Source organism: Sciurus carolinensis, chromosome 8 (assembly GCF_902686445.1).
Source record: "Sciurus carolinensis chromosome 8, mSciCar1.2, whole genome shotgun sequence".
Lineage (NCBI taxonomy): Eukaryota > Metazoa > Chordata > Mammalia > Rodentia > Sciuridae > Sciurus > Sciurus carolinensis.
In genome coordinates, this window is record NC_062220.1 from 43,897,997 (window position 1) to 43,923,075 (window position 25,079).

The 25,079-nt window shown below is 37.6% G+C and overlaps 1 protein-coding gene across 11 annotated transcripts in view; it reads left to right on the plus strand.

Moving 5' to 3' along the window:
• Ica1 (islet cell autoantigen 1) overlaps positions 1-25,079 on the plus strand; it is a 143,766-nt gene that overhangs the window by 80,053 nt on the left and 38,634 nt on the right. For all 11 annotated transcript variants that reach the window (XM_047560626.1, XM_047560629.1, XM_047560631.1 and 8 more), the window contains exons 7-8: positions 23,100-23,225; positions 24,214-24,312. In XM_047560626.1, coding sequence (XP_047416582.1) covers positions 23,100-23,225; positions 24,214-24,312 — 225 coding nt within the window. The remainder of the gene's footprint in view (positions 1-23,099; positions 23,226-24,213; positions 24,313-25,079) is intronic.

Consider the following 25,079-nt stretch of genomic DNA (forward strand, 5'->3'; position numbering starts at 1 on the left):
CCCCTGCACTGTACCAGGCTCTGGGCTTAGTGTTGGGGATACAGGAACACAATGCAGACCCAGCTCTCAAGGGGCTCACTCTTCAGCAGGGGAAATGAATATCTAAGTAAATGCTTATAACAGTCATGATTGAAATGCATACTGGGTGTTGTAAAAGCAAAGAGGGTGGCATCTAAATCACACGTGGACTTCCTCAGAGGCCTTGCCTCCCTCACTCACTCCTCCTCCTTCCTGTTTTTATTGTCTCCTCTCCCCAGTTATCAAGACTGTTTCACTGGGAAGTGTGGCTTCTGCATTTGTTGCTCTAAAATTTTGCTTAATCCCTTGGGCTCCTCAGGGTAGTCTTACCATCCTCCTTGCATGGCTGAGAAGGAGAATTCAGGGGATACTCCCACCAAACTAGAAGTGCTGTACTGAATGCCGCTTTCTTCCCTGTCCTAGGGAGTCACAGCTTTAAAGGCTCTCTCTTCCTCTCCTGGGGCCTGCCTTGCCCTTAAGCCATGGAAAGATGGACCTCTCTGATTGCCAGCAACTCTGGTACTCCCAGATTTAAAAACTTACGTATCCACCCCGCCCCCCAACAACAAAAAAAAAAAAGTTTCTAGAGGCTCGGTCACCTTCTACTCTACAAATTAATCTGCAATTTTAATTCTACCAAAAATTCTTGTCTGATTCTCACTCTTCCCCACACTAACTGTTAAAAATAGTAACAATAAAGGTGATGCAAAATGGTCACCTATCATCTGGATGGTGACATAACAGTGGTTCAGGTTTGAATCCTGACTCTATGCCTCCATGTTTGACATTTTGAAATTATGTCATTTTGAAGCTTCCTGAGCAAGGAAACAAAGGCAGTAGAGTAGTTTGGGGAGATTACTTTGATGGTCCCATGTAGGGTCTGCAAGAGAGTAAGGAAGAGATGAGAGAGAGATTTCCATGGCACAAATAATGAGATGTAGAAACCAAAGAAATGTGTGGTGATGTATTATGAAATTACATAGCTTTTTTATATTCTCAAAGGATTCTATTTATTTTGCATGTGTGAAAGCAGTTGGATAACTACAACTGGAAATAAGGCCTCAAAATCTCTTCCTTTCATGTAACAAACACCCCAAGAAAATATTATATAACAATTCCTTCATAACCTTAGGATAACTTTAGTATAAGAAACTGCCTGACCCTTTAACCAGGGTCCCCTGAGATCAAATCATGACTCCATCACTTCATAGCAATAGAGTTGTAGACAGACCTCTTAATTTCTGTGTACTTCAGCGTCTTCATCTGAAGAATAGTGACAATATTAATTATATCAGCCTCTTAAGATTCTTACATGGATTCAATCTATAGTATCTGTAAGGCTCTTAGAACAGAGTGAGCCCCATATTATCCCTAAGTGTTCATGTTGCCCAATTTTAATATAAACAAAATAAATAATCTATATGTTCAATCAAGATAATGAATGGCTTGCCTTTTGAGAGATGTAGAGAATAATATTGAAATACCTCTAAGTAGCTATAGCATAATTCCCCATTTCAGGATCACATTGAGGCAGAGTCACATGTCAGTGATGGAGCCCATCAAACTGAGAACTTATGCATGAAAGTGAATTCATGATGCATGTCCCATTTTCCCCTTATCCTATTCTCATTCTTGTTGACCTAGGCTTGAAAGCTTCAGGTCCTCATTTCCCTCCTTCTCTGAACTATTTATTTGGTTTCAAAATCTCATCCATTCTTTCTCTCCATTCTTGAAGTAACCTACATAAAACTGCCAAGTCATCTTTCCAAATAACTATTCCACTCGGGAATTCCTGGCTTAGGACCTTTTCAGTAGCTCCCTATTGCTTAAAACATGAAACCCTCAGATTGTCATTGGAGACCCTTGGGAATCCAGCCAGTCTCCAGCCCTGTTTCCAATGCTCATATCCCCAACAGCCTGTTCTCCAGGGTGACTCTGGTTTGTCTGCAGTGATCCCCATTTGCATCTTTTGCTCTAACTTAACTATTACATGGATGCCCCCTTTCACTTGCAAAATGTCCCTGTTTAGACAATTATTTATGGTCAGTCTGCTGTTCTCCCTCTAGTCATACTCCATATTCCCCATCTCCTCCCTGTGTTCCCTTCAACTGGAATGCTCTCCCTAGTTCTGTGCTTGTTCAAAAGCTTCCCCTTTTCAAAGGCCCATCCATATGTTTCTTTTCCTATCCTTTCAAAATTCTTCCAGGGTACTTTATGCACCACTCCAATGCCACCTGATGCTTTCTACTTTGTACCATGTATATATGCTAGTATAACCCTGAGGTCTTTGAAAAAAGAAATTATGTCTGATTAATGTTTCCTGCAGCATCTAACACAGCATCTTACATGCCTGAAAAAATGACAGATGTTTGTTACTGAGTGATTACCGTGCACTAAGTACTGGGTGAGAATGTATGTATACTGAAGATACCATCTTATATATAACCTCATTTAATTTTTTTCATTAAAAATTTTTTTTTCATTTTATCTTAACAGTAGCCTTAAAACGTGCTGTGTCTCTGTTTACTAATGTGGAAGTTAAGACTTGGATTAAATGACTTTTCCAAGTCACAGAAACAGTAAGTTTAGTTGTAAACATTTGATCCCAAATTTCTCTGACTTCAAAGAGTGTGCTCTTAATGTTTTCACTCCAGGCATGTGGTTTTCAAACTTCAGCATGCAACAGAATCACCTGTCGGGCTTTTGAAAGCATTGCTGGGCCCATCACAGTTTCTGATTCAGTAGGTCTGAGAAATTATGTTTTTATCAAGTGCCACTGCAGAAGCATAATCGTTCATCAGTAAGCGGGTAGATGGATGGATGGATGGACCTGAACTCAACCACCTGAATCAAAGTTCAATAAGTCTGTTTTGCACTTTATACACTAGTCACAAGCTTCACAATATATATTCACTTAAAATTCTTGAATTTTAATAACAAAATTGTTTCTTCTTACATAGTAGGTTTTACGGTCTCATTTGAGTCTGAATTTGAACTTTTTCTTTTTTCTTTTTTTTTTTAACCAGAGGAAGATAAAATTCATTTATCTTTTTTTCTTTTTTTAAAAATGTGTAGTCCAAAATAAGGATGATTTACAGGTCTCTCCCAACTCCCTCCAGTGTAAGTTTGTCTTCTCTATACTTCTGGGTATATGTTTAATATGCAATCCACTTATAATCCTCAATAGGTCATTAGGTTTTATTGCAAGTATGAGTTATTCCTCCAAATCCAAAGGTACTCCAAAGAGATTATTTGTAAGTGACCTGGGAAGAAAAACAACAACAAAAAAAAGCTATCTAGTAATTTTTAATTGTGATGCATTCCCCAAGGAATATGGTCAAAGCAAGTCCCCCCACAGCCCTACTCCATGGTGTTTCACTTGGTAACAAAATGACCCATCATATGAATTCAGCTATTATTTTGAAGAGCAGAGCCCTTTCACTGTTAGCACGGTGCATCTTATTGACAAATGGTACAGCTGGAGCAGAAGGCAGTGTGCTTGCCCTTTCTCTATTCCTCTTGGAGCCTGCAAATGACACCAGGCACTAATGTCTATAACTTCAGGCCCTACATTATACGACAGAAACAGAATGAGATATGCATTACCCTTAGGAAATGCAAGCCTTCAAAATGCACCTGAGCACTTTCCTGTTTGTACCCTACATTTACCAATTCGGAACACACAATGATTATGACCTTGCTTGTTTGTGGAAGTTAAAAGCCCATTGATTTCTGCATGCAGAAGATGCTAGCAAATTAACTAGCTCTTTTTATTTTACCAGTGAGAGAAGCATCTTCTTAAACATTAATAAGCAACTTCCTATGTTAGTGATAATATACGATATAAAAATAAATAAGAAATTTATGCAAATCCTAGTTTATGTTTATTCCATTTTAAGGCATTTTATTTTCCAAAACGTCTTTGTTTTATATTGTTGTTACCCATGTCTCATCTTCCCATCAGTTTGAAATTTCCTTGAGAGAAGAGTATGCCTTACTCATAGATTTTAAGTGTTTTTATTTCATTTCACCCTCACAACCACCCTTGTAAAAAAAATTGACTCTCATGGTGCTAAATATAGGACTTTGCACACAACTCCAAATAATAGTATTAAGCATTGCTGTGTTGAAGAGAACTTCATAAATACATTCTCTCTCCTATTTATATTATGCTTATTTTCCAGATCTAATAGCAGAAATTCAGAAAGTTTAAATAATTTTTCCAGGCCTTCAAAGCTATGGAAGTCTCTGATCCAGGCAGAGAACCCAGGACATTTAGCCCCAGATTGGATGCCTTTTCTGCTCCACCACTTTACTCTTGGGGGTTAGTAATTATTTGTCAACCTACAAGTTGTATCAAAACTACCCCCTCTGCAAAAACCTCTTCCTGCCCTCCAACCTGCATTAGCCTTCCGATAGGGCTGCATTGTTCAAGCTCTGGGATAGGACCACATCTGTGGATGGGAGTTAAAATAGCCTATAAGGGAACAAGTATTTGGGGAAGAGAGTCCTCAGAATGGTGTTTAACCATCAAGATATAATCTTCCCTTTCCTGGGTAAAGACTTTCTTTTCATCAAAATTTTTTAATTGCTGCCTTATAATTAAACTTAAAAGTGGGAGCCATTGTTGCATATTTGTACATGTACACAAGATAACAATATCACTTGGTCAATTTTGTAAAGACTTTAAGGATCAGGAACGAGTTTAGGTGTCAGCCTCTACTTGATGGTTGCTAAGCTAATCTGCCTTCATACCCAGGCAGATTAAATATATTAATCAGCCTGTAGCTTCCTTCTCTTAGGTCTGTTCTCATTTTATTATTCTCAAGTCTCTAGGAAAAGTTATGGTCAGAGACTCTAGCCTACACACTGTCATGCCATGGGAAATTGAGGAAATGTCATCGCACAGTCCCATTCAAGCCAGTGCTTTCACTAGGAAGTTGTGCCCTAAAGACACCCTTTTTGTTCATAAAATAGTCTTGCACAGGTATCCAGGTTGGTAGGGTGGCTTTCCTGTAAGAAGTCATTTACAGCTCCACATTGAGAACAGCTTTGCAATCCTTAAAACATGCCTTCCATCATTCCCGGGATGAGGACATCCCAGTCATCCTAGAAGGAAAAAGAGCATGCAGAAGCTTGTGGATAGAGGGCTTACCCACCACATCTGGAAATGATGCATGCTATTCCTGTTGGCATTCCATTGGAGAAAATTGTCTTGTGGCTACATTCATTTTCAGGGAAGTCTTAAAAAATATAGAAGAGCAAATGGATTTTTATGGACAGCTAACTGCCTCAGTCACTTGCTCATCATAATGAAAGAATGAAGTGTTGTCAGGCCTGTGACAACAAAAGTAGTCATCATGGTGGGCACAAAATGTTAATGGATCAAATGTGCATAACGGACATAGAACCCAAGGCTTCCAGAACAACTGATCTAGAGCAAATTGGAAGACAGATTTCCAATAGGAAGGAGCCATAAAATGCTACAATAATGCATCCAATTTTGACCTGGAAAATGTTTTATTGATTTGGGCTAATGGGAAATTGAAGCAACTGGATCAACTTCCTCACTGAACACAATTACTATGACAGAGAAAAGGATCAAAAGAAAGAGAGAAAGAAAGTAAGAAAGAAAGAGAGATAGAGGAGGAAAGGAAGAAAGAAAGAAAGAAAGAAAGAAAGAAAGAAAGAAAGAAAGAAAGAAAGAAAGAAAGAAAGAAATGAATGAGGAAGGGAGGAAGGAAAAGAGAGAAAGGAAAGAGAAAGAGAAAAAGGAAAGAGAGAAAGATATGGAGAGAGAAAGGAAAAGAAAGAGAGAGAAAGAAGAGAGAGAAAAATGAGGGAGGGAGGGAAGAAGGAAGAGAAAGGAAGAATGGAAGGAAGGAAGGAAGGAAGGAAGGAAGGAAGGAAGGAAGGAAGGAAGGAAGGAAGAAAGGAAGGAAGGAAGATTACACCAAGTGACCGAATGTCAATCATCAGACTACAAAATAGAAGCTATAGACCTAAAGCCCAGGATGGAGTATATTCTTGTGCACTGGGTTAAAAACTATTTGACTAGCATTTTTATCACCTACTGTCAGTACAGAGACAACCAAATCAACATATGGTCCCTGACACAAAGTACCTGGAAAATAAAGAATACAGTCAATGAAAACAGCAATGCCCATACAAAGTGACAAGTGTCATGTATGGAAATAGAATTATATAACAAGGTGCTGTAGGAGCCCCAAAGTGGAGCATCTAAGTCAGAGCTGGGGATCAAGAATTGAAGTGTGCATCCTAGAAGAGTGGGCTCTATCTGAATTTTGAAGAACCAGCAAAGAAGGAAAACATGAGAGCAGTAGAAGCAATGTTGGAAAAGGAAGGGGATGATTTCCCTTTATGGGTTGGGAGTTGCACATAATTTAGTTTTTCTGGGGAGAATGGAAGAGAGAGAAGCCAAAGATGAAGGGAGAGAAATGGACCAGGGCAGATCACAAAGTTTGCATACTCGGGTTCTAGATGCTGGGTTTGTTTGTGATGTTCTGGAGATGCCCAGTGTTGTTCAAATACCAGTCATTTCACACACCCTTGAACCCCCAGATCAGCCACACAGGGCAACTCAAGGACAGCAGAATGGATCCATAAAGGGAAAGGCCTAATCTGCCTGCCAACATTCACTCTATGCAGACCACTAGAGAGTGAATAAATACTTTTCCCCAAACAGGAACATGCCTGCAGATCCACTCACCTGTTAATTTATAGGGTGATTTGTGTATGTGGGTTACAGTTACTGGGCCATCAATAAGCATAATAAAACTAGATTATAATATAAAATACAAGCAGGTTGAGCTTGGGCAGCCAAGAGACACAAGAAAATTCTTCAGCCTTTCACATGACACATAAACACGAATAAATAATCAAAAGAAAGAGTAATAAAAATAAAATGAATAATGATGTTTTTAAAACCACAAAAGTATAAGAAATACTGAAAGGATAAAAAGACAGTATCACAGGCCTTTTCTGTCTACTGAAATGTGTGCTTCTTGGAATAAAGAGAATTGATAAAGTTGCTACCCTGGGCTCCGTCTTGTGACCTGAGTTAATACTTCCACTGATGACCTGAAAGAGGAAGTGAACCCAGTCAGTTAAATTTTCTGATGACAGAATTGCTTTCTTAAGTTAAAAACAGAAAACAGGAAAAAAGAAAAAAGAAAGAGTCACCAGCTGAGTAAACATTAACAATGCTGGGAGTATGATAGCAGGCTAAATTAATCGGAAATGTATCTGCATGCTGTATTATAAATTATATGGTTGTGAATAATTTCAATTGTATTTATTTCAACTTGAAAGTTGAAGACCTTTTGCTCTTTGATCCTATATCAATGCCTATAATTGCAGCATGAGTTATGGTTTGTATTTTACAATAAGAAACCAGAATTTCAAACTTTTAATGCAGTAGAATATTTTTATGTGATCAGTCGACGAAGTCATAAGGAAAAAGAGTAGCAGAAAAAGTGCTGACCCCTGTTTGGGGCAATATACAGTTAATCTCATAGATCTGGTACAATTGGGAAGGCAGAGTGATTTAGTGAAATGAATGTGGACTTTCACATCCTGACCACACCCCTGCTAGTTGAGGGAGCTTGGGCAAGTTGCCTAATGGTTCTGAAACCCGATTTCCTTCTTTGTGAAATAGAAATAGTAACAAAATTATGCTGTAGGCGTGTTGTGAGAACCGAATGAGAATATGTGCATGTGTGTATAACATCTTAACAGTAAATGGTGGCAGGACTGATGAACAAGAGTGCAGCGACTGAGGGAGTTTGAGGGGTAATTCAGCAAGCAATGCAAGTTGTGCAACCCTAATTGCTCTGCAGAGCAATGATAGGTGGTGGGAAAGTGAAGGCTGAGGAGTGATTGGTTCATTCATTCCAGTATTTTCTCTTCAAATTCATTCAAAGTTTGGTATACCTGCTACCTGCACAGCACATCATTTTAGCCTCATAAAAAATTGAATACTGTAGATTCTACCCTCATGAAGCTTATATTGCTGAGAATAGCCAAGCACACATGGGAGCACTTATCCTAGTTTGGTGCTTTAAAAAGGGTGTTTGCAGAGTATATTGACTGCAGAGAGGAAAAGGCTGCTAACTTTGCTGAGGAGCATTGCAGGAAAACATTTTCAGAGGAACAAAGCTTTGAGCGGAAACTTAAAAGGTGAGTAAGAGTAACCATGTGGACAAGAAGCGAGAGGACTTTCCAGGTGGTGGAAATGTGCAGAATCGTAGAGGCAAATCTGGTCTGGTATGGCTGGAGAGTGGCAGTTGGGTATGCCACTCTCCCACACATGGTGCCTGGGAGGTGATACAGGAGAGGAGGCAGAGAGGCTGAAGGCAGGCAGTGGGGTTTGTATGTCATTTAAGAATAGACACTGCCAACCCAGCCCAGGACCCAGCTCTTCCACTATCAAACTCTTGTTTTAGGCAAATTATTTGTGCCTTGGTTTTCTCCTCTATAAAATAAGCAGAGTTGCATTATGAAACAATTGTACAACAGGGACCATCCATGGTGTCTTTTGAACCTATCATCCCCATTTGACTTTTGATCTGAGATCAGAACACATTACAAAACCTGAACTTCTGAAGAGCATTATAGGGAAGAAATTGGGTGATTTTCTTCCATGAGTATCTGAAAATGAGCCTCTAATGAAAATTGCATGCCATGTTTTTATAAATGCATTGACATTGCATCAGCTGCCTGTGTGCCTTATCCTGATGTCACAGGCAGACACAGAACCTTTGTCTTGTATAAACAGTTTTCATGTGTGTGAAGATGCTAGCTGAAGGATTCAGTTTAATCTCCTATAAATTCAACAGAGATGTAGCTGGAAAACCTAACATTTTCATTGCTTATTTATTATTGCTGAATTGTTAAAGTTCAAAGTGCATGTGAAAGAAGAAATGAAGTAAAATGATAACCACATCTTCCTTGTTTTTGTCAAAATTCTGATTATCTATTATCATAGGTATAGCATTAAACATGTGCAGATTCTTTCAGTTTTTTTGTTTGTTTGTTTGTTTGCTTCCTTGCTTTTTGACTTCGACTTTGCTCTCCCTCCTGTCTGTCTGCTCCTGTCCCTTCTTGAGTTAGGCTAACACTCAACATGGCCAGCCTGTTCTGTCCCCCTCCTCAGCTGGCCCCTCCATGTCCTCCATACTCCTTTCAACCTCTGACCTGCCCCATCCCATTTCTATGAACTGAGACCCTGCCTGACAAGGTCCAGAGTTGATGCTTTCTCTCCTCTGCCTTCCAGACTGTGGAGGGCTGTCTCCAAGGTCGTTGTTAACCACCCCATCCCTCTACTTCCTCATGTCTGTGGAACATGCCTCTCCTCATGGCCTTGTTCTAAAATCTCTTATTCTTCAGCATGCTCTTCCCAGTACTTAGATAGACTTCTCTCAAGTACATTACTAGTGTTTCCTGTCCCATAGAGTGGGAGTTGTCTGATTTTTTTTTTTTTTTTTTTGCCTTCTTGGGGAAACATCACACTGTAACCTGAGGGGGTGGGGGAAGAACACATTCAAATATTCCATTCCTATGGACTAGATCCATTATAAAAGCATAAAGAAAAATACATATATAAATGAGATTTCTGTGGACACTTAGCACAACCATTCATATTGTCATGTGCTCATTTTCATAGAGTTTTTTATGGCACCATTGAGTTAGGCTAAGAGGATCCATTTATTATTCATTTGCTGATGAGCTTATACTTTCATAAGGAATGTAAAACAGATGAGTAAAGAAGCACGTAATTAAAGAGAATGACCACAGTTTCTACAACAAACCAAGCATCCTCCAACTTCAGGGCCTTTGTACCTGCCATTCTTTCCCCTAACATCTATATTATTTTCTTCCCCACTTCTTCCAAGTCTCTGTTCCAATATCACCTTCCCAGGGAGACTTCCCACTACACCATATAAAACATAACCCTCTACTACCCCTCCTAAATTCTGCACTAATATTCTTCTTGATCTCATTTTCATCATCTAATAAACTATGCATTAACTATGTATTGTAATTTATTATCTATTTTTATACACTACAATGTACTTCTGAAAGCAGAGACTTTGCTTTATTCCTTGTGTATACTCAGCACCTAGAACTATAGGTATTCACTAATATTTCTTGGGAAGGAGAGAGGGAAGAGGGAATTAAGTATGGCCGGGCACAGTGGCACACACCTGTAATTGCTGCTACTTGGGAGGCTAAGGCAGGAGGATTGTAAGTTCGAGGCCAACCTCAGCAACTTAGCAAGATAACTTAGCAAGATCCCATCTACAATAATAACAATAATGGCCCCTGAGTTCAATCCCCAGTTCTACAACCAATAAAAACAAAAACATTAAGATTGGCATTTGGAAAAGCTAAAGCTTAGAATGACCTGAGGTTTATGAAACATTCTAGTAACAAAACCATGGTGAATGTGAAGTAGTACCTTGGAAAGACATGCTCTCTATTGAGAACAGATGGGTATAATGTATTTAGTATTCCTTCTTCATGCACATCAATAATGGATAACTTTTCTTCTTCAATCAGGTCATCCTGAAGTACAGACAGTTCAATAGGAAAGACAAAATAAACATTGGTTCTTTGTCAAAGTGCTGGATTTGTTCACTGGTATTCTCTACAAGTGTTTGAGATTTTCAGGGTTCCCTCTTATTGCTCATTTGTTGGTTTATAAGTATCATAATGTTTTTAATGTATTTTAATCATTGCCTGTGTGAATTTTGATGTTCGAATTGTCTCATTTGGCTAATGGAAGCCTGTTCAGTTGACTCCTATGTCCTTCTAACCAGGTCCCAGAGGTGGTGTCCTTTGCTGTGTAGTACAAGATATTTCAGTCATCCTATGTGCTTTTAGCTCTAGCCCTGGAATCTGCAATTTTGTCAAGGAGTCCTGGTTACCTGAAGAGGGGCATGATGGTTGGAGGCCATGATCTGGGCGCTAGGGGTTTACATTGCTTCTGAGTCAGCCATTATTCTTAGAGCTTTATAGTACACAGAGCTAGAAATTACATTTTATAGGATTTAATCTTAATAATGGAAGCAAAGAAAGCAGAAATAAGTTCTGATTTTACTTTCACTTCCATTAAGAAAAGTGGTATTTAAACTGAACAGGATAAAAAGGTGTTCTTAAGGAAAAGTTGAACCTCAATCTATCAAAGGAGCTAATGTGCACTAGTTATGTTTAGACGCATTTAGTCACCAGATTTAGATGAATTATGTCTCAGAAAGAACTCATGTATGCAAGCTCAGAAATGCTGCCAGTGAGCTTTAAGAAATCAGAGATTCCAGAAAGAGCATAACAAGGAAACAGTCCTATTTTTTACAAGACAATTTTTTAAACCCAGAAATTCAAAATAGCAAATTACACTGTGATTCTTAACCAAGTATAAAACTGATTATTATATAGATAGTGTGTAAGCAACTTAGGAAAAAAGTGTAATTATTCCAAAGCAGAATGGTTCACTTTAAATCTAACAGAAGACTAACCCATTTCTTCTAGTTATATTTTGTGTGTCTCATAGTATTACCTGTAGGAAAAAAAATGGAGGAAAGTGAGTTAGATATTGGATTTTTTTATAAAGCAAGACTCAGTTCTATGTTGTCTAAGGACCTACTTTAAATATAAAGACGGGTTAAAAGAAAAAAAGATAGATCAATATATAGTCTGAAAATCCCAATTTTAAACAATCTGAAGTGGTTATAATATTAGACAAAAATAGACTTCAGAATAAGGACTACTACTAGAAATAAACAGTGATATTTATTAATGATAAAAGGGTCAATTCATAAAACGTCTCTATCGAACCCGGTTTTGTTACAACTGAGTATCAAATACACAAATCCAGGACTGATAGAAAAAAATAGATGTTTATAATAATAGAGATTTCAGCACTCTTTTTTCAGTAATTGATAGATAAAGTAGACAGAAATCAATAAGCATATAGAAAACTTGAGCTACCTTGACCTAATTTAGATCTACAGAAACTTCTATTCATCCAACATCAAAATGTACATTCTTTTCAAGAACACATGGAATGTTTAAGATAACCATTGTTTGTGTTCATAAAACAGATCTGAATAATTTTTTTTCTTTTTCTTTTTTTGCAATGCTGGGAATCAAACCCAGGGTCTCATGCATGCTGGGTAAGTGCTCTACAACTGAGTTACACCCCTGGCTCTTGAATACATTTATAAAAATTGAAATCATACAAAGTATCTTCTTCAACTACAACTGAACAAAGTTATAAATCAAAATTGGAAGTTAAACAATATCCATCCAAATAACCTGTGTGCCAAAAGAAGACATCACAAGGGAAATTTGAATATATTTTGAAATGAAGGAAAAACACAACATATCAAAATGAGTCAGATGCAGTTAAAGCAAGGTTTAGAGGGAAATTTATATAATAAATGTTAATGTTAGAAAACAAGCATGTTCTCAAATCAGTAAACTTTTATCCTAAGAAATTAGAAAGAGAGCAAATTAAACCTAATCTAGCAGAAGGAAGAAAATAATTAAGATGAGCAGAAACAAATGAAACTGTCAACAGAAAACAGAGCCAGTCATAATCAAAAGCTGGTCCTCTGGAAAAAAATTTTAAAGAATTGTTAATGATATCTGTCTCATTCCACCATTTTTCATACCCCACCTTCCTCTCATTTTCTTCTACATAAAGTTCCTCCATTCTTCTCTCACTCCCCACCCTCCCATTCCCATTATATATCATTATCTACTTATTGGGGAAAACACTTGTTACTTGTTCTTTGGTTTTTTTGGGGATTGGCTTATTTCACTTAGCGTGATATTCTCCAATTCCACCCATTTATTTGCAAATGCCATAATATTATTCTTCTTTATGGCTGAATAATATTCCGTTGTGTATATATACCACAGTTTCTTTATCCATTCCCCTGTTGAAGGGCATGTAGGTTGGTTCCACAATCTAGCTATTGTGAATTGAGCTGCTATAAATATTGATGTGGCTACATTACTGTAGTATGCTAATTTTAAGTCCTTTGGATATAAACTGAGAAGTGGGATAACTGGGTCAAAAGGTGGGTCCATTCCAAGTTTTCTGAGGATTCTCCACACTACTTTCCAGAGTGACTGCACCAATTTGCAACTTCACCAGCAATGTAAAAGTATGCCTTTTCCCCCACATCCATGCCAACATCTATTATTGTTTGTGTTCTTGATAAAAGCCATTCTAATTTGAGGAATTTAATCTTAGAGTTGCTTTAATTTGCATTTCTCTAATTACCAGAGATGTTGAACACTTTTTCATATATTTATTAATATGTACATGTATGATTACATGAATGGTATGAATCTACATTTTGTACAACCATAGAAACAAAATGATGTACCCCATTTTTGTACAATGAACCAAAATGCAATCTGTAAAAAATAAAAAATATAAATAATTTTTAAAAAGTTTTTAAGAGCAGTCAGAACAGGGCATGTTTACTGATATAATGATTTTAATCATAGTCAGCAACTAGAACCAAAGACCTGTGCTTAGTACTATCATTTATCTTTCTGATTGTTTTAGGTATTGGATTAAAAATGATTGGAAGGAAAAAAAAGAATTGTTGATCTCTAGTCAGATTGATCAAAGATATAAATAATCAATGCCAAGATAAAAGAGAACATAACTACAGATACTATAGACATTACAAGAATAGTAAATATTATGAACAACTTTAAGCCAACAAATTCATTTTACCATAATTCAGGAAATGGACAAATTCCTTGAAATAGACAAAGTACCAAAGTTTACTCAAATAGAAACAACATGCTAGCCCTATATCTATTAATATATCAGATTTATAGTTATAAACCTTTCCACAAAGAAAGTTCCAGACCCATACGATGAAATGTACCAAACATTAATGGAAAAAATAATGTTGAACCTATGCAGACTCTTTGGAAAATAGGAATAAACATTTCTCATTTCCTTCTGTGAGGCCAGCATTATCCTGATAGTAAAACCAGAAAGGACATTTTGAGAAAACTATAGACTAATTTCCTTCACTAGAACAGTTTTTATTAAAAATTTTTTATTATAAAGAACAATTTTTATTAAAATATTAGCAAAAGGAAAGGAACATGGACTTGCTCTGGAGCTGTTGAAAGCATCCTAAAATAGTTTTGGTCTTGTTGAAGTCTGGGAATATGTTGACAGTCATTGATTTTTACACTATAAATGGGTGACTTGAATGATTTGTGGATTATATCTCAATAAAGTTGTTTAAAAAATACTAACAAGTTGACCAACAATATATAAAAAGGATACCATATCTTGACTAAGTGTGATTTATCTGAGGAATGGAGGTAAATCTAAAGTCAGTTCTTGTAATCAACCATATGAATAGAATAAAACAACAAATCATGTAATCACCAAAATGGACCCAGAAAAAGCATTTGACAAAATCTGACATCCATTCCTGATAAAAATTCTCAAGCAAACTAGAAATAGAAAAAAATATCTTCAATCTGATAATGTGCATCTGTGAAAAACCTACAGCTAACATCATATTTAATCATGAAAGACTGACTGCTTCCCTTCTAAGAACAGGAGCAAGACAAGTGTGTTTGCTCATATCAGCTTCTATTCAACATTATCATAGCCAGTACAATAAGATGAGGAAAATAAATAAAAGACATATAAGTTAGAAAGGAAGAAGCAAAGTTGTCTTTATTCTTAGGTGACATTCCCACACATACACACACACACACACACACACACACACACACACACACACCCTTCCATGTTATATAGTCTAAGGAATCTCAAAGAAATTTTAAAACTAATAATTAAATTTAACAATGTCACAGGATACAAAATCACGTTACAAAATTAATTATATTTCTAGTAATAATTAGCAAATAACATTTTTAGAAATTGCAATAGCATAAAAATATGACATGCAAAGAAATAAATTTAACAAAATAAGTACAAGAACTGTGTATTAAAATCTGCAAAAGAAAATGCTAAGGCTAAATTTGAATGGAGACAGATACCATGTTCACTGGTCAGAAGATATTGTTAGATGTCAGTCCTTTTTGATAACTGTGGGTTCTGTGCAATCCTAATAACATCTCAAAGGATTGATGTCGAAATTGACAAACTAACCCTAAGACATATGTAGAAATGGAAGTACCTAAAATAGCCAAAATAATTTTTAAAAAGAACAAAATTGGAGGTGGGGTATAGCTCAGTGCTAGAACCCAGCTTAGCATGTATGAAGCCCTGGGTTCAATTGTTAGCACTCAAAGGAAACAACAAAGAACAAAATTATAGGACCTATATCACTTGACTTCAAGACTTATTAAAAGTGATAGCAATCCAGACAGTGTGGTATTGGTATCAGGTTAGACATACAGTTCAAAATAGTAGAATAGGAAAATATATCCAGAAATGAACCCACATATGTATGGCTCATTGACTTTCCTGTACGTGTCAAGTTAATGTGATAGGCAATTGGGTAGTTTTTAAATAAATAGTGCTGCAACAATTGGCTATCTGCATGCAGGTAAAACAAAATGAATCTTTACCCCTATCTCACACAGTATACAGAAATGAACTTTAAATGTTATAGATCCAAAGATAATAATTAAAAACATTAAATTTCTAGAAGAAATAGCAAAAAAAAAAAAAATCTTTGTTACCTTGGCTTAGAGAAAGATTTATTAAGGCACAAAGGCTGTAAATCATAGAAGAAAAACATTAAATTGGAATCTATCAAAATTAAAATCTTTCTTTTCAAAGGAAATTACTTAGAAAATGAAAGGCAAGTTTCACACTTAAAGAAAATATTGCCAAACTTATGTCTGATAATGACTCATTCAGAACATATAAAGAAGTCTTATAATAATTTTTAATAATAAAAAAGACAAACCTAATTTTTAAAAACTAGGCAAAAGATTTGAAGAGATATAAAGTTACATAAGAGGCACATAAGAAACAATTCAACATCACTAGTCATGAGACAAATGCAAGTAAAAAATCACAATAACTCTGACATATCTGCTACAATGGCTAGAATTTAAAGGACTGAAAATACCAAGTGTTAATGAGGATATGAAGCAAATGGAATTCGCAGTCATTACTTGTAATGCAAAATGATATAGTGCTTTAGAAAATAGTTTGGCAGTTTCTTATGAAGCTACACATACATTTATTTTGTTCCTGTTTACTCAAGGAAATAAAAAACCATGTACACACAGACATATTCAAATGTTGATAGCACCTTTATTCAAATTAGCCCCAAATTCAGAAGAACCCTAGTGATATATAAAGTCCACTATATTCATACAATTAAGTACTACTTGGAAATTTGTAAAGGTCTACTACTATATAGGCAACAACATGGAGCTCAAAAGGATTATACCAATAGAAATACTATAGCTACAGAAAGATGTCATTCACATAAAATTCTAGAACAGATAAATCTAGTCTACAGAGACAGAAATCAGATTAACAGTTGGCAGCAGGGGCTGGAACTTGGAAGAAACTGTCTGCTTGGGAGCTTTTAGGGTTGATAGAAATGGTCTATGTGATGGTTGTAGTAAGGCTGTATCTATTTGTCCAAAAACTCCAAGAATTGAACACCTACAATTAAATCTTAGCTCAGTGAAGCAGATTAGTCATGTTGATGACTCTGAAGGCAAAGATGGCATCTTCTCCCAGGGCCCAAATATACAAATACTCTCTCTGCATATTTTCCTTAGAAAAAAGGGGATTCATTGACCCCAGTACACCTGAGAGAATTTGACAGGCCAACTTCTGTCCACTGTTGAGAAGCCTGAGCAGTTAGCAGCTTTTAGTAAGATTTCAGATAACAGAAGTTCTGCTCAGGCTCTGTGGCTTGAAGTCTCCCATTCTACATCTAAACCGATACAGTCGGTATTGTCCACAGGAGTCCTGAGATGGTGTCTGCGCGCTCTGTGCTGGTCTAAGATTTAAGATACTGTGTCACACAGTCAATGGTAGAGAATAATCTTCTGTCCCATGGACTCGTGTAAAACCATGCATCAGAGAACCAAATACACTTGAGTCTCAATCCAATTTTTATATGTTAGATAATTATATTGTTCTTAATTTCCTCTTTTGTGAAACAGAAATTTCCACCCCCCAAAAAATTATGGCATATAATAGGTGATATATGATATATGGAAAGGGCTCTCTGTTCAAAATATGTTAGAAATACTGGAATAATCAAAGTCAAAGGGGATCTTTATCTTAGAACTTTGTAGGACCTCTCATATGAATTTCTAGGAAAGCAAATGTGAGAAACCTGGATTAGTGCCATGTTGGTTCCATGTAACAGAGCTGACTTGAGTTCATTAAGGCAAAGGAGGGAGTTTGTTAGAAATCTCATGTAGCCATAAGAAGGGCAGCTGGATCAAGGAACATGAGTGTTACCAGGACTCTTTCTCTCTTCTATATTTTTCTCTGTATGTCACCTTTATTCTTACAGATCAATTTTTTTCACACCACAGCCAACTCAAATGATAGGACTATCTCCAGTGTTTTAGTCGTTAGAGAAGGATTAAGACTTATTTTGTCTAGTTCCAAGTTCAAATAACCTAAGGAAGGGCTCTGGTTCACCCAGTTTGGATCAGGTGCCTTTCAGTGAACTAGCCAACCATGGTTCAATTAGATTAACTCAACTTGAGTGAAGATGCCCATCCTGGGTCAGTCAGTGGGAATGGTCTATAAAAAAGGCTACCGACTCCATGTGAACCACATTGTTTAAAAGAAGGAACATGTCTCTAACAAAATAAGATGTAAGTCTCTCCTAAAGTCTACACCTACTGCCTACCCACATGCATGGTACACACAATCACATGAACTTGTTTGCATAATACAGTATCAAAATTTCTCTTGCTACCAGTGGTAAGTATATAATAAAACACTAACGTGTCACCATGATTCAACAAGGTATTTGACTATCTGATCATTGAGAACACTTGCTTCATTAGCCTCAAACAAAAAGATCCTCTTTTAATGAAGTCAGGCATCTGTCCTTCTGTTTTGTACATGACTTCAGAGTGGATTCCTTCAGTGTTCTCTTGAGGCCCCTTTCTATGGAGGAAGTAGTTGGTGTCTCCTATGATCTCCAGTTTTTTCTGAATGAGAATGCTGCCTCATAGGAAAATAGGAATGAACAGATCAAGTTCATGAGGGAGGAATGCTGAGGGTTGATGGGAAAGCAAGCCAAGAGTTCAGCTGTGGTCTGAGGTATCCACGAGAATTGATACCAGTAGAATCAGCAGGAGGAAAGGCAAGTTAAACAATAATGTGGGCTTTCGGATGGTGAGATACAAAGGAGTCATCCTCCACACCTCTGACATTTAATTCCTCACCAGATCCCTAAAGATCTCTCAAATATGAGCATTATTTTCCATACCCAGCATCACTCCCCACGTCTAAAACCACCATCTTTCCCCTTGACTTCAGATCTCTTCTTATCTACCTTCATCTCTCTCCTCCAGTTCATCTCCACAGGGCAAGGAGTGATCTTTTCAAACTGAAAATAGAATCTTTTCTCTTCCTTGCTTAATAAAAGACTACGATATTTTTCTAGGTAGGACAAAACTGAAATCCCAAGCATATCAACAAGGCCCTGCTCCAGAATGTGACCCAAGCCACCTCTCCTGTCTCATCTCAGAACCATGCTCCTGCAGTTCTCAGCAACAGGGCTACCTTGATCTACTGTCAGTTCTAGGACTTATCCTATTGACCTACTATCAGTCTAGGACTTGCCAGAGTCTTTGCACATGCTTCTCCCTGTGCTGGATTACTCTCCCTTTCTCTCTCTCTCCTTGCATCATTAATCATGCTCAGTCCTTCAGCTTACAGGTTGAGCACCATGTTCTTGGAGTATATCCAGTGAGTCCGAATCATTAGTCAACCATTTTGTGAGGCTATGTGACTTTTCTTCTGAGCATCTCACTTAATCTGTAGTGATGTCTGCACTAATGTGAAAATATCCACAGGAGTGTCAGACCCACGAGGGAAGAGACCACCTTCATTTGTGCTCACTGCTATCAGCATTAACAATACATTCAGCAAATATTTGCCTAATAAATGGATTGAAGGATCAGAGATATCTTCTGAAAGAAAATATAAAAATAAAATTATTTTATGTTATTTTGTTCTTAAAGTAAATAAGCACTAAGAAAAATGCAAAAACTGCTCTCAGATTATTTGGTTGTAGAGTAATATGAAGAACTTACCCACCGGATAAGGAACTGAGACGATGAATAGCTTTGGCTTCACTCTGTGTAGTTCAAGCTGGGGCTAAGAGGTAGAATTTCAGGTTAGGAAGAATAAGTACAGAGAAGTGCCCTGTAGTTTTGGCAGTCAAAGACATTGCTGCTTTCTCCAGTAAATTGAATTTCTGTGGCCTGGGGAAGGCTAGACCCAGAGTAAAGAGGGTCTAACATGCATGGTCATTTCCTAGTTTGGAGAATAAGAGGAGAAAGGTGGGGTAACAGAAATAAAATGAAGAAATAAACAAAGGGTACATTTATCTGAGTGAAAAAAAAATTTAAAGAGCCTTGAAAACCACAGGAGCTCCTCAAGATGTTTATGTAATTGAATATAATTTATCTGGGATTGAGAGGAATAATAATCAAAACATTTTTCACTTAAGTGCATCTGGAGGCATATGAAATTATACTCTTGATGGTGGCCTGTGCTGGGAGGTATCCTTGGTGTTTTGTCCTTGGGCTGCAGGCTGGAAATATGTTTTATAGAAGAGACATGGAGCACAAAATATTAAACAAATTTTACTGTATTCAAAATGCCCAACAGTGTAACATCCTCCTTGTTTGGCAGGGAAAAAGCTCAGCATTTGGAAACTCAGCAGTGCATTAAGTATTTTAATAATCATTGTTGACACACAAAACATATGGCCTCTCAGAACTCACCGGGTCAAGTGTTGAAGTTGTCTACTTGGTTCCTAAAACCACCTTTCAAAATTCAAACAAAATTTAATTAGGGCACCTTTCAAACTATATTAATACATGACTTTTGTATTATAAGCAAATGGAGTAAGTTATTTTTTCCCCTAGGATATAAGAGTATCTATGAGTAACTGAGAATATTAATATAAAGGAGTAAGTGAAATTCACACCCCTGCCAAAAAGTTAATTTGCATTTAATTAGAAAATCTAGAACCTCCACATTGAAGTAGGCAAGTCTTATAGGACCTCTTAGCATGCTGTAGGATCCCCCTCAGATATTCCCGCATCCCAGAAGCCTTCATTGTCTGTTTCCTTACAGTTTACATCAATGATCTATGGCCACAGCAGTGCCATGAAGTAAGCAGCCATAACATGCAATGACAAAACAGCAAGCATCTTTTTATTGCTCACAAATCTATGGAATAGCAGGACAGTTCTGGTCTCTGTGGGCACATTCCATGTTGGTGGTCAGCTATGGGTCAGGTAGGGGCTTTGTTAATAATGGCTGGGCTCCCCTACGGATGGACTCTCCTCTTCATGTCTTGCATGTGCGCATCTCTCACACCCCTCCAGATGGCCAGCTGGGCATATGTTCGTGGCACTGTCAGAGAAACAAGAGAGAAAGTAGAAACATGCTAGCTTTTTTTCAAACTTCCAGTTTCATTACATTTGTTAGCTTCACACCAGCCAAAGCTAGTCACTGCCAAGCCCAGAATCCATAGAGGAGGAGGCTACAAAGTTGCAGGGCAAAGGGTAGAGATACCGGAAGGACATTAGCTGGGACTTTAATGCCATTGTCCTACCATGCCTCCCCAACACTACCAGCATTAATTGTTCTCTCATCTGTGCTACCTCTGTGCCTCACTCTTAGCTCTGCAACTATATTTCTACCATTCTAGCACATTGTGCTGTAATTGCTCACTTTATCTGTCTTCCTTAAAAGATTAGGGGTCCCTTATGGCAATGTGCATTTGTTCATAGACATTTCTTGGCCACTCATTGTATGTCTAGTCCTTTCTAGCCACCCCAGTGCCCTGCACCAGTCCTGACACACAACAGGCGCTCAGTGAGTTAGCATTGAACAAATGCACACGTGAAGGTTGCTGCCTGTAGGTCTTTCCCTCCCCTTCAGATTCCAACTCCTTTCCTCTGGAACCAGGCTTTCTCTTTTCTGCCTCCCCATTCTTTTCTGAGCTCATTTTAAACCCTTTTAGTCAGAGCTCCTGTCTGCAAACTTCAGTGGTGAATCATGGAGCACCAGGATTGGGTCAGCTCATGGTGTGGGCAGTTGGAGGGGAGCTGACGACCGCTGTTTTCTGATCCTACCCGCTCTATGGAGAGAATACAGAAGAATTCTTAGGAAATGCTCAATATAACTATAGATGCTATTCATACGGCTTCTATTCCTATATAGGATATTAGTTCTATCAATATGGTATTAAATGTACCCCTTTCCTTATTTTCCAGTTTCACAGATTCCTACGGGGAAAGCTTGTTTCTGCATAGAATCATAGTTTTAAGCTTTTTGATTTTCCAAGGGTGTATGTTGCTTGGGGGGCAGAGTAGCATGACATTAGAGTCAGGCAGGCTGATTCAGGATGCCAGCCCTGTCCCTAAGTTACTTCCCTGGTGAAGCCTGTCTTCATCAGTAGGTGAAGATAGTCAGAGACTCCAAAATAAAATAACATTGGCAATGCTGGTAGTCAGTCAGTTATAGCAATTGGTAAATTTGCTATTATTATTATTATTCCTCTTGTTATATAATGCCCTATAATTTTATAAGCTGAGAATATACTAGTCGTATTAGTGATAAAAAATATTGTATTCTATTTCAAATAATCTCCTTGTTTGTTTTCTTGAGAAAATAAAATCACCACTTCTAAAACCACTTCAATTATTCCACTTCTAAAGCCACTTTAAATATTATACCTTAATATGAACCCTTTGAAATGACCTGGAAAAGTTCCTCATTCAGTCGAGAAGTGTATACTCAGTGCCTGCCTCATATCAGGTTGCCAGGTGGTATGATGGTGGGCACGACAGACATTGGCGATGCCATCTGGTGTCTCACGGTGACAGAGTCACCATTCACAAGTCAGGGTTACTTCCAACTCTGTTACCCACCCCTATCTAACTTCATGAACTACCTGAGCTAAATTAATATTTGAACTCACCAAGTTGAATATATTAAATAACCACAGCTTTTTATTTGTCAGTCATACCTCAATAAAGTGATTCTGAAGCAAAATTGGCTAGCTTTCCCTGGCAAAAGTGTGATGTGCTGACACTTTGCATTGGAGGAAGGGGAAATTTTGACTTCGCCATTTTTAAAGTAGTTGTATTAAATGTTTAAACTTTCTATTTTCTTGTGAAATAATGCATAGAATTAACATTTCTGAATCTTTTCCTGGCCTTCACTCCTTCCTTGATTACTGTCTGGTGCAGGGAAGAATGGAAGGATGTTATTGTACTTACTATTAATATATATTGAGTTTGTCAGTAGGGATAGTTTTTAGACTATGGCAACAGGGTTGTATCTTAGATTGGCTCTTGAAGCAGGAGAGGAGCATTAGTGGAAAAACAGGTTAAGTCCAAATAAAGTCTATACATTGGTAAATAGGATTGTATTAGTTTCTTTAATTTTAACAAGTGTTGTGTGAGATGTTATCATTAGGGAAAACTAAGAGAAGACTGTATGGGAACTCAGTTTCCAAGTACTTTAGGAAAACTATGGGGCTATTCCCTTGCCACCTTGGACTTCTCCCCCTGTGGTTAGTTTGTAAGTGCCTTAAGAAGGCAGAAATTTTAACACTAGTCTAAGAAAAACATAAAAAGAATGGCAAGTCTGCAGTAAAATTATGATATTCAGTACTCTCATTTTGGCCTTTGGAAGTAAAGAATGGATGTTGTAGGATCTTCTCATTTGCCTAGAATGTTCAAAGGTGTATTCTTATATAAAAGAGAGAGAAGTCCTGCTATTGATCTTTTCTCACCTGCAAATTTTAACTACTCGAGGGTCCCAGTGGTTCAAAGACTTCCATTTACTTTCATAGGTACAGACACAAGTACGCCTTGCAAAAAAAAATTTTGACAAATTGAAGATGGATGTGTGTCAAAAAGTGGATCTTCTTGGAGCAAGCAGATGCAATCTCTTGTCTCACATGCTAGCAACATACCAGGTAAAAAAGTGATGTCTGTCTTAATGAACAAAGACCAGCAAGAGGTTAAGACAATATAAAATGATGTTTGCTCTCAAAGTATGTTTTAGGAATTACTAAGTTCTGAAAACCTTTCTCGTAATTTCCTTCCAACATCTCTGCCTTCCTAGCATCCCATGGTTTAATCAAATCAAGTAAAATAGTAGCTGTTCCCTTGTACATACACTATAATTTCCCCTTCCCTGTGTTAACTTGGGGAGTCCTTTCTGCCTAGAGCACCTTTCCCCCGTATCTGCCATTCCAAATTCTGCTCTTTCCAATGTACTGGACCAAATGTCAAGTCCTTCCATAAGCCTCCTCTGGACACACTTAGCATTGTACTTTTATGTCTCTTGACCTTCTTTCCTTCTTAGGTTGTCATAATTCAACATACTTGCTTTAGTCTCTCCTAATAGCCTCTGAGTTTCTTCAGAATAGCATCTGTGTCTATCAACAGTGTTGTTGACACCAACTAAGTGTGGGATACTGAATGCTGAGTGTTATAGGGAATGTAAAATTAATAAGACCAGGTTCCTTGTCCTCAAGGAGCTCAAGGAAGAAAATTGGAGAGAGTAAAGTCTAACTATCATTTCTAAACCTGTAAGACAGAACAAGTGGGCACTAAGCAAAAAGTTCAAAAAGTCAGTGAGGCTTTTAAGAGGGAGAAATCCAGTCATTTGAGGGATCACAAAACTAGATTCATGACCAGCCCTGGTTTTGAAGGATGAACGGAATGAGAAAGAGAATGAACAGGAGAGGGTCCCAGGTGGTAGATGCAGCATAAGCCAGAGAGGCATTTAATTTGGCTGAAATGCAAGGTGTTCCTGGGGCAGAGTGGGAAACACGGGTGCAGAAATGCATCAGAATCACATCTTAGAGGACCCTGAAAGTGACAGATGGCACACTTCTCTGGGGCACAGGACTGGAACTGCACATTCAAAATATTAATGGCTTTACTGTCTCTTTACAGACCACTCTGCTTCATTTTTGGGAGAAAACTTCCCACACTATGGCAGCCATCCATGAGAGCTTCAGAGGTTATCAACCCTATGAATTCACTACACTGAAGGTAGGAAAACTGGACAGACCCCCAGAGAATCTTATGAAAAATCAAGTTTTGCTTATATTACTAGCAGTGTCCATTGCAGTGAGCATTATTATTCAAAGACCCCAAGTGTTAAAGAGACCTGTGCTCCCTGGCAGGGTCTGTTTTGCTATATCTGTAGTCAGTGCCATGATCACCTACTGTAGTCCAAAAACAAAGTGAACCTCAAGACTGACAATACTGGGAGGTGAATTGTGGCAAACTCAATTACTTCTCGTTTGTTTGTTTTTGTGGTGCTGGGAATTGAACCCAGGGCCTTTTACAAGCTAAGCAAGTACTCTTCCATGAACTATGCCCCCAGTCTTTTTTAATTATTAAATTCAAATATGCTCACTTGAGAAGGTATATTTCTTTCCTTCTTTACCTCTGAAAAATATCTTTTTTTATTCTGAGAGTGCTGTCCAACTTAGAATTGGATTTTTCCATAAGCCTGTGGTAAAATTTTCTAACTGAAAAAGCAACATTAAACACAAGGACTTCTCAACTCAGAAGGAATGCACGCACAATGTCTGATTCCCAGTATTGAAACAGAATTGGAATTGTTTTTCTCTCTAATGGTTACTGGAGATGAATACATATCAAGGTAAGGAAGTCATTTTGGTTCCAAAAGGATTTTAAGAATGGTAAGAGAACAGTGGATGCTTTGTTGCCAGATCATATCTTTGAAAGAAAAGTTCACCTTGAAATTATCTTGCTTCTAATTTTTTAAGCAATTTGCGTCTATCACCTTA